The sequence below is a fragment of the Octopus sinensis genome, linkage group LG4, assembly GCF_006345805.1.
Source record: "Octopus sinensis linkage group LG4, ASM634580v1, whole genome shotgun sequence".
Classification (NCBI taxonomy): Eukaryota; Metazoa; Mollusca; class Cephalopoda; order Octopoda; family Octopodidae; genus Octopus; species Octopus sinensis.
The window spans coordinates 79,856,760-79,866,759 of NC_043000.1; the positions used below are offsets into that span (position 1 = coordinate 79,856,760).

General features: G+C 35.8%; 1 protein-coding gene across 2 annotated transcripts in view; it reads left to right on the top strand.

Moving 5' to 3' along the window:
- Positions 1-10,000, top strand: part of LOC115210515 (kinesin-like protein KIF25) — a 550,198-nt gene that overhangs the window by 57,541 nt on the left and 482,657 nt on the right. For both annotated transcript variants that reach the window (XM_036502198.1, XM_036502199.1), the window contains exon 3: positions 3,508-3,646. In XM_036502198.1, coding sequence (XP_036358091.1) covers positions 3,508-3,646 — 139 coding nt within the window. The remainder of the gene's footprint in view (positions 1-3,507; positions 3,647-10,000) is intronic.

Genomic DNA, 10,000 nt, shown 5'->3' on the forward strand with positions numbered 1-10,000 from the left:
GGATGAAATTTGTTGAGGCAAATTATCTAAGACCTGTTGCTTCTGTTACTAACCCTCACCTATTTCTAAGCACGCTTACAATCTTGCATGTCCTTGTGTTAATATATTCACTAAAAATAAAGATATTGAAATAGGCATCTGTAGACAATGGTAAATGAAACAACAATATAGAATACTTAACTTTAACTAGATTTGAACCTTTATCCTATTCCTGTATCTCATATCCCCACTAGCAATATATCAAAAAACAATTGCTCGTTTTGCGATTAGTCAGTCATCATCATCATCATCATTGTTTAATGTCCGCTTTCCATGCTAGCATGGTTTGGACAATTTGATTGAGGTCTGGTGAACCAGATGGCTGCACCAGGCTCCAATCTGATCTGGCAGAGTTTCTACAGCTGGATGCCCTTCTTAACGCCAACCACTCTGAGAGTGTAGTGGGTGCTTTTACATGCCACCGGCACAAGGGCCACTCAGGTGGTACAGGCAACAGCCATGCTCAAGTTGTGCTTTTTATGTGCCAACTGCACAGGAGCCAGTCCAGCGGCACTGGAAACGACCTCACTTGAATATTTTTTCCCGTGCCACCAGCACAAGTGCTAGTAAGGTGACACAGGTAACAATCATGCTTGAATGGTGTTTTTTATGTGGCACCAGCATGGAAACCAGTTTGTTGCTCTGGCAACGATCACACTCAGATGGTGCACTCAAATATGTATTAGTGACAGAGTTAGTATTAATACCAAGAGGTAATATTTATTCTCACTTAAATGTGAATGTTCTGTTAGAACAAGCTATACTGCAGTAGATACCATGAGAGAAACTCTCATGTAGGCTTTGGTACTAAATGCACTTTTGTTTGTATCACTGGCAGGGAGATAAATCACCACGAAAAAGAAGTCCAGTTCTATATTTAAGAGATCAGGAATTATGTACATTATTTACATTATTTACAATTGATGGATATTTGTCCTCATCTTGTTTGTTGTTAACTCAACATTTCGGTTGATATACCCTCCAGCTTTCTTAATGTGTCTTGGGGAAATTTCGAACCTAGGTTCTCATTCTTAAGGTATTTTTTTGATGTTATTATTATTATTATTATTATTATTATTATTATTATTATTATTATTATTATTATCATTATTATTATTATTATTATTATTCAGGTCACTGACTGGAATCAAACTTGGAATCTTGGGGTTAGTACCCCATGCTCTTAACCACTACGCCATATAACATAGTGGTTAAGAGTGCAGGCTACTAGCCTCAAGATTCCGAGTTTGATTCCAGGCAGTGACCAGAATAATATTAAGTTGTCAAGAAAGTTCTTGTGGTTTTTAACCTTTAAATTCAGATGCACATATCTCGGCTCAAACAAAACTTTATTAATTGAAATCAACACCATCAGAATCAACACACTTTTGCCAATATGAAACAAGTTTATTTATGCCAGTAGTATAAAAATCCTGCATTCTGATCTCAAAGAAGTCGTTGAAGGCATGTTTGGCATTGTCTTGGTTTTTTAAGCATTTCTCATGCAGGAAGATGTTGAGAAGCTTGAAAAAGTGGTAGTCGGTAGGCAAGAGGTGAGTATGGTGGATGAGGCAGAGTTTCGTAGCCCAATTCGTTCAACTTCTGCAGAGTCAGTTGTGCAACGTGTGGCCGAACGTTGTCATGGAGAAGAATTGGTCCTTTTATTTTGACCAATGCTGGCTGTTGTTGTTGGAGTTTCTTATGCATTTCATCTATTTGCTGACAGTACTTCTCCACCGTACTGGTTTCGCCTGGATCCAAAAAGCTATGATGGATAAGACCGGCTGCAGACCACCAAACAGTCACCATGACCTTCTTTTGGTGCAACTTTGGCTTTGGGAGGTGCCGTGGAGCTTCATCCAACCACTGAGCTGAGCATTGCCAGTTGTTGTATAGAATCCACTTTTCATCACAAGTCACAATCCAGTTGGGTAACGGGTCGTTCTTGTTGTGTAACAGAAGGGAAGATGACACTTCAAAACGCTGTTTTTGTTTTTGGTTGTTGTTCAATTCGTGCAATACCTATTTCTCAAATACTTTTGTTTTTCCAATCTCTTTCAAGTGGTTACGTCTAATTCAGAAGCAAGCTCTCGAACAGTTGTGCGTGGATTGACTTCAACTAAGGCTCTCAGTTGATCGTTGTCAACATGCAATGGCCAACCACTATGCTTATCATCTTCAAGACTCTCATCACTGCTATGAAATTTCTTGAGCCACCATTGTGCCATACGTTCATTAGTGGTTCCTGGGCCAAATGCATTGTTAATATCGTGAGCTGTTTCAGCAGCTTTTCGGTCTAGCTTGAACTGGAATAAGAAAATTGTATGAATTTACTTTTTGTCCATGTTGTATTCAACATTCTGGAAAAAATGGCCTAATTATTCAAAATGGGAAATAGTAACATGAATAGATAGAACGAAAAATGGGCTTTAAAATGATATATAAAGTCAAAGTAATGTAACGAACATCATTTTGAAAATATATAATTTAAAACCAAAATTTAAAATTCCGCAAGAACTTTCTTGATAACATAATAATAATAATAATAATAATAATAATAATAATAATAATAATAATAATAATAATGATAATAATAAAAACCCAGGTTCGAAATTTCCCCATGACACCTGATGAAGCCTGGAGGGTATATCAGCCAAAATGTTGTGTTAACAACAAACAAGATGAGGACAAATATCTGTTAATTGTAAATAATGTAAATAATGAAAAAGAAGTCCTTTTCATAAACACAGTACAGAATACTAGGTTTTTTGACTGGATTCAAACAACTTTCCTGTAACTCTGTCCTGGAAGAAACACTAAATTGAAAGGTTAATCTCTCTTGAATAGAATAGATGACATTCTTATACTCCAAGATTATCTGGCACCTCATTCATTGAGACAACGAAATGAGCTAAGATAATGTAGAATAAGATGTTGTAGGCCTAGGTGTGGCTGTGTGGTAAGAAGCTTGCTTCTCAACCTCATGAGAACCTTTAGGCTCAGTCCTATGGTGTGGCACCTTGGGCAAATGTCTCCTACTATATAGCCAACCACTCATAAGGCTGATCAAAGTCTTGTGAGTGGATTTGGTAGACAGTATGTGTGTGTGTGTGTGTGTGTGTGTGTGTGTGTGTGTGTGTGTTTGTCTCCCACCACTGCTTGACAACCAGTGCTAGTGTGTTTATATCCTCGTAACATAGTGCTTCAGCAAAAGGGACTGATAGAATAAGTACCAGGCATGAAAAAAAAAAAGAATGAAATAAGTCTGGGGTCAAAACATTTGAATAAAAATTCCTCAATGTCATTTCCCAGCATGGCCACAGTAAAACAAATAAAAGATAACAGAAATTCTGTAAAATGCTTGCAGCTAATAATACCCCATATTTGCTCAGTCACCAAACCTTTATGAATGAAATTTTGCACAGATTTAATATTTATACATATTTAATTTTGGAAAATATTTTCCAGGAATTAAAACAATGTTTGAGTTATACAAAAAATGAAATGAGGATTTTTGAAAGGAAAACCTCTGAACAATTAGTACATTCAAGAAGGGTAGTAGAACAGTATTCCCAAATTTCAAGAGTTGAGTCTTCTACAGTATCAGGTAAGGATGCAACTTATTAATTTGATGTTTTTCACAAGTACATGTAGTGGTACAGCTTGTTGAAGTAAATGTTGACTGTAGAAAGGTTGATAACTGGACTGAAAATATTTTGAAATGGAAGTTAACAGAAACAGGATGAAGAAATATTGATTTGGCTCTTGTTGTCACATTCTGACTGTAAATCCTGTTAGGATCAACTTTGTATTTCATGATTTTAGTGTTATTAAAATAGCCTCCTATGCAAGTACTGGTTTTCAATTTAATCAAATATATTCCTCATTCAAAATGTCTTACCTTACCTTCCATCCTTTCGGCATTGATAAAATAAGTATGAGTTGAGTACTGGAGTCAATGTAATTGATTTACCTCCTCCCCAGAAATTGTTGGCCTTGTCCTAAAATTTGAAACAATTATTATTATTCTTATAATTATTAAAGCTGTGAGCTGATATAATCATTAGCATGCTGGGTGAAATGCTTAGTGGCATTTCATCTGTCTTTACATTCTGAGTTCAAATTCTGTTGAGGTTGACATTGCTTTCAGTGTTTTAGGGTCAATACAATAAGTACCAGTTGAGTACTGAGGTTGATGTAATCGACTTATCCCTGTCCCCGAAATTGCTGGCCTTGTGTTAAAATTTGAAACCATTATAATTATTATCATTATAATTATTATTATTATTATTTACTTTTAATCTGCATATTTGTTACAATCAGTTGCTGAGACACACCCAGCATCCTAGGGTGAGTAAAGGATAAGAGATATTACAGTATGACTGAAAGCTTGGACAGGAGAAGTGGCAGGGGCAGTACTGAAATATCTTTATGTAATACAACACAGACATTTAAATTAACAGGGTTTTTCTAAGGATGTGGGAAGTACTTGTTAGTACAATCTTTTGGATTTCTCTGAGACATGGTTCTCCTGGGATATTATCTAGATGTTTCTGACATTCCGTTTTTATCATACCTAGGGTACCCACAATAACAGGGACAGTTCTTGTTTTGAGATGCCACATCTTTGTATTTCAGTTTTCTGGTCCTTATATTTACTTAATTTATCAAATTCCTTTACAGATATATTTTTATCTGTGGGAACATTTACATCTATTAGTGTACAAGTATTTTCTAACCTGTCTTTAATAATTATGTCTAGTTGATTAGCCTGGATTGTTCCGTTAGTGTTGACTGGAAAATCTCAGAGGATAGTAACATTTTTACCTTCAATGACTGACTCAGGATGATGTTCATATCAGTAAGCAAGAGTGTTGATTTTGTAGTATCAACATATTTTCCAATGTAAATACTGTCCTACCTTATTGTGGCGACTTTTGTATTTGTTTGGTGTCAGCATAGGACATCCCGAGATGAGATGGTCTGTTGTTTTGTCAAATGTATTACAGAATCTGCATTTAGGGACAGAACCATTTTGAAAAATGTTGGCCTGGTAGTTTTTGGTAAGCAAGATTTGATCTGTGTGCCACCAATATGAAATCTTCATTCTCGGCATTCAGTCCTGAACTTCTCAGCCACTGATGGGTTGTTGCTTGATTTACATCAGCATTTTAGCCTCAAAGTATATACTGTCTATGCAGAAGCTTCTGGTTCCACCACTTTTTTTTATTCTGTTCTTTTTTGCTGTCTGCTTGATCCATTTTGCTTTTTTTGTGGCAGTGGTTTCAGGTTCTTCATCTAATTTAAGGTTAATACCAAGTTCACTTGTGAATTTGCAGGCTTCCTTGATAAGAGAATGTAAATTTTTGCTGCTTTCATGTTTGCACACAAACTGCAGCATCTAGTTCTCTGTACTGGATAAGTACCTGTTCATTGCTATGGTGGAGGTCTTATAGCACAGTTCTATCTGCATCATTCTTCCTTCCTGTTACTTCTAGGTAGGTTCAGATGATCAACAACTGCTTTTGGGTGGTGTATGTTCTTAGATGTTAGTAGTTTTCTTGTCTTCCTGTCCAGGCGTTGGAGCTCTGTAAGATTCCAGTTAATGATGCTAAAACTGTATTGGACTACTGGAAGAGCCAAGGTATTAATGGCTTCGATGCGATTTTTGAAGTCGAGTTCAGTTTTTAGTATGAGTCTTACTTTCCTGTAATACTCCTTTCTTATTTTTTCCTTCATAGTAGCATGTTGTATACCATCTCCTTCGTTTATCCTCAGGTATTTATAACTTCCTTGTGGGTCCAGCTAATGGTAGTGTCAGTATCTAATTTAATGGAAACTGTTTGCCTCTTACAAAAGTTGCTTTAGCACACTTATCAAAGCCAAACTCCATCCCGATGTCATTGCTGAACTTTAGCAGTTGTTAGCAGACCTATTAGCTCTTTGTCATTTCTAGCAAATAACTTCAGATCATCCATATAAAACAGATGGTTCACTATAGTATTATACACTTTGAAGCTATGACTGGTGTTTCTCAGTTCATCTGAATGTGGGATCAGTGCCATGCAAAAGAATAATGGGGAGAGGGAGTCACCTTGAAAGATGCCTCATTTTATGTTGATGCTAGATTGGCTCATCCCATTACTATGGTTTAGAAAGAGATGTATATTCCACTTGGCCATGATACCTTGTAAGAATATGGAGTTGACTGGAGAGATCTTATACATCTCAAGGGCCTTAAGCAGCCGATTATGTGGGACACTATCAAATGCTTTCCTGTAGTCTATCCATGCCATACTCAGGTTCTTCTTGTTGCTTCTGCAATTCTCTACAATCATTTTAGATATGAGTAATTGATCTTTGCATTCATAAGAATACCTTTTACAAACTTTTTGAGTTTGTGGAAGGATAGAGTTTTGTTCAAGGAAATTGTATATTCTTTCAGTTAGTATGGATGTAAGAATCTTGTAGATGATGTTGAGACATGTTATTGGTCAGTAGCTTGTTGGATTTTTCATGTCTTCAGCTTTTTGGTAAAAGGTATGTTGTTCCTTCAATCAGGCAAGCATTTGCTCTGGGTTCTGGATGACATCAGCTAGAGATGCAGCAAAATTTTGGTGTACTTCTGTCAAACAATTCAGCCAGAAGTTATTATTATTATTATTATTATTATTATTATTATTATTATTATTATTATTATCATTATCATTATCATTATTATTATTATTATTATTATTATTATTATTATTATCATCATCATCATCATCATAATCATTATTATTATTATTATTATTATTATTATTATTATTATTATTATTATTATTGAGTGAGAGAGCAGTGCATGCCATCAAAGTGACACTGGGGTATCATGACTACCTGTCAGATAGGTGTACACCAGGCATATGCATCACAACCAAATGTGCGCGACATGGTGATCTCATATCAAGATAAACAGCACATGACCTTGTGGGGCCCAGTTAGAATTTTCTTTTTGGTCGAGTAGCCCATCCCACACAAAAGGTCCCTGAATAAGGATTGTTTAAGGATGATGAACGAACCACCCATGTTTCCAAAGGAGAATTATCCAAACCTCCAAGAATTCCTTTCAACATACGGCTATGATGCTCCCCAACTACTTCTGCTTGTGATCAGAGATGCACATATCGTCAGGACATGGTCAACTGGTTAAGGTCAAACAACTGACAAGCAAATCTGTGGTATTGAGCAGAATATTCGCTGTATTCCATCTTTTATACCAAGACAAAACAATGTGCATGATAACACTTCCAATCAGTTAAGATCAGAAGCTGTGAGAGCCACTGTCTGGTACTGCATCAGGGCAATTTATTATTATTATTATTATTATTATTATTATTATTATTATTATTATTATTATTATTATTATCAATAATATTAATACACCAACTTGTTGTTTTTGTACATCAGGTGGAACCTGAAAAAGTCAATGAGTCTTTGGCTGAAGAGAAAGGTTACCGATGTGGGAAGAAAGGCCCATCTTTGAATTATCTTCTGTTTATGGAGGTCCTGAAATTGTTTGGAGAATCTGAAAAACAGATAGATTTGTTAACCAAAACAGTCCAGAAGTGTGATAGGGACATTGGTATGGAATTTGGGATTACCAAATGCTCAGTATTTACTATGAAAAGAGGAAAGAAAGCAGCCCGTAGAGAGACCATGGGTGAACCCAACGGTAGATATTTAGGGATTTTGGAGCTGGATGACATTCTACACAGAAAAATGAAAGTGAAGGTCAGCAAGGTGTATCAAAAAAAGGTGAAGATGGTGTTGAAATCCAACCTGAATGCCAAAAATTTAATTACTGCAATGAATATCTGAGCAGTTGCAGTGGTCAGATATAGTGTGTCCATCCTGAAATGGACTAAGGAGGAAATATCAAGACTGGATAGAAGGACAAGAAAGTTGACGATGCTGCATGGGGTGCTACACCCTAAAGCAAATGAAAACAGACTGTATATGAAAAGAAAGAACGGTGGCAAAGGATTAATTAGTATAGACCATTGTATAAGGAGTGGAAGGAGAATGCTTGCTGAGTATTTGATAAATAGTGATGAAGACATGCTGCAATATGCTGCGAAAGATATGGGTGTAAATGTAGATGAAATGATGGTCAAGGAAGGGTCTAACCAAAGAGCTGAGGAGAAGAAAAACGAAGACTTTCTTAAAATGAGAATGCATGGACAGATTGAAAGGTGTACACAATATTTTAAGGATAATACAGCATCGTGGGCATGGCCTGAGTGAAGTGATTTGAACCATACCACCAAAAGCCTGGTCATTGTTGCACAAAACTAGACTCTCGCTACCAATTCGGAGAAGTATAACATCTATAAAACTTCTGACACCCAGAAATGCAGACTCTGTGGAGAGAGTGTGGAAAATGTGACCCACTTGGTAAGTGGATGTGAAAGCCTTGCACAAAAAGAATACAAGCGCCGCCACAATAAAATGTTTGTGTATCTTCATTGGCTCTTATGCCGCAAATGCTGATATGAAGTAACAGAGAACTGGTACGAACATGTGCCAAGTAAAGTTATGCAGGATGATGGAAAAATAATGATATTCTAGGCCTATGATTTTCATACGGATCGTGTAATCGAATACCATCAGTTGGATATTGTCATATTGAATAAGAGAGACAAATACTGTCAGATCATTGATGTAGCCATACCAAATGACATGAATGTTGTGAGTAAAGAGGTTGAAAAAATCACCAAGTACTCCGAATTGAAAGTGGAAATGGCAAGATTGTATGGAATGTTTAAGTGATACCAGTGGTGATTGGAGCATTGGATTCAATCCTATTGAAACTTCAAGACTTCTTAAGGCAACTGGAAATCCCATGTAAGATTGATGTCTTGCAAAAAGCAGTCTTATTGGGCACAAACCACATCTTAAGAAATGTATTATCTGTCTGAGGTCCGTATTGTAACTTGACAGATGACTAAAGACTCTGGTGCATTTTTACCTATACTGTATTATGAAGGAATAATAATAATACTAATAATAATAATAATGATAATAATAATAATGATAGTTCTTGATTTAGGTACAAGGCCAGCAATGTTGATAGGTGAGGTTTAGTTGATATCATTGGACAGTATTTTATCATATCAATCTAGGAAGGATGAAAGGTGTTAATAGGATTTGAACTCAGAATATAAAAAGCCAGTAAACAACAACAACTAAAATAGCAACAGAAACAATGATAATAACAGTAACCTAACCTGTAACAGAGCAAAATGAATTTAAAGAAAGTAATGTAGCTAAGAGTGGTCACAAAAATGAGGACAGAAACTGGTAAAGGACTGGGGATATGAAGAAAGTCACTGAAGGTGTTATAAAGATATCGGAACTTTACCTTTTGACCAACTGATTTAAAAAATAATTTTTTGTAACTAAACACTTTCACACTTCGGACACTGGTAGAATGTGTCATATAAAACATCTTTTACTCTTAGAATTTTTGAGGAAAACTTATATTTACAAAGTTATTTCAAGTTAAAGTAGTCCTATTTCAGTAATTTCAACCAATCAATGATGTATATTCAGCTGAATAAAATTACTGCTGCTGTTTGTCAACAAGAACTTCCAGTGGTGTATATTTCAGTTGTCACTGTTATTTATGACAATCCTAACCCTAAACCCTAACCCTAACCCTAAAACTTTAACCCTAACCCTAACCCTAAAACCCTAACCCTAACCCTAAAACTTTAAAGCTATAACCAGTACAAATGCACGAACGATGTCATAAATAACAGCGACAATTGGAAAATACACTGCCGATAGTTGTTGATAAACAATGGCAGTAATTTTATTCAGCTAAATACACATCATTGACTGGTTGAAATTACTGAAATAGGACAACTTTAATGTGAAATAACTTCGTAAATTTAAGTTTTTCTTAAAAATGCTAAGAGTA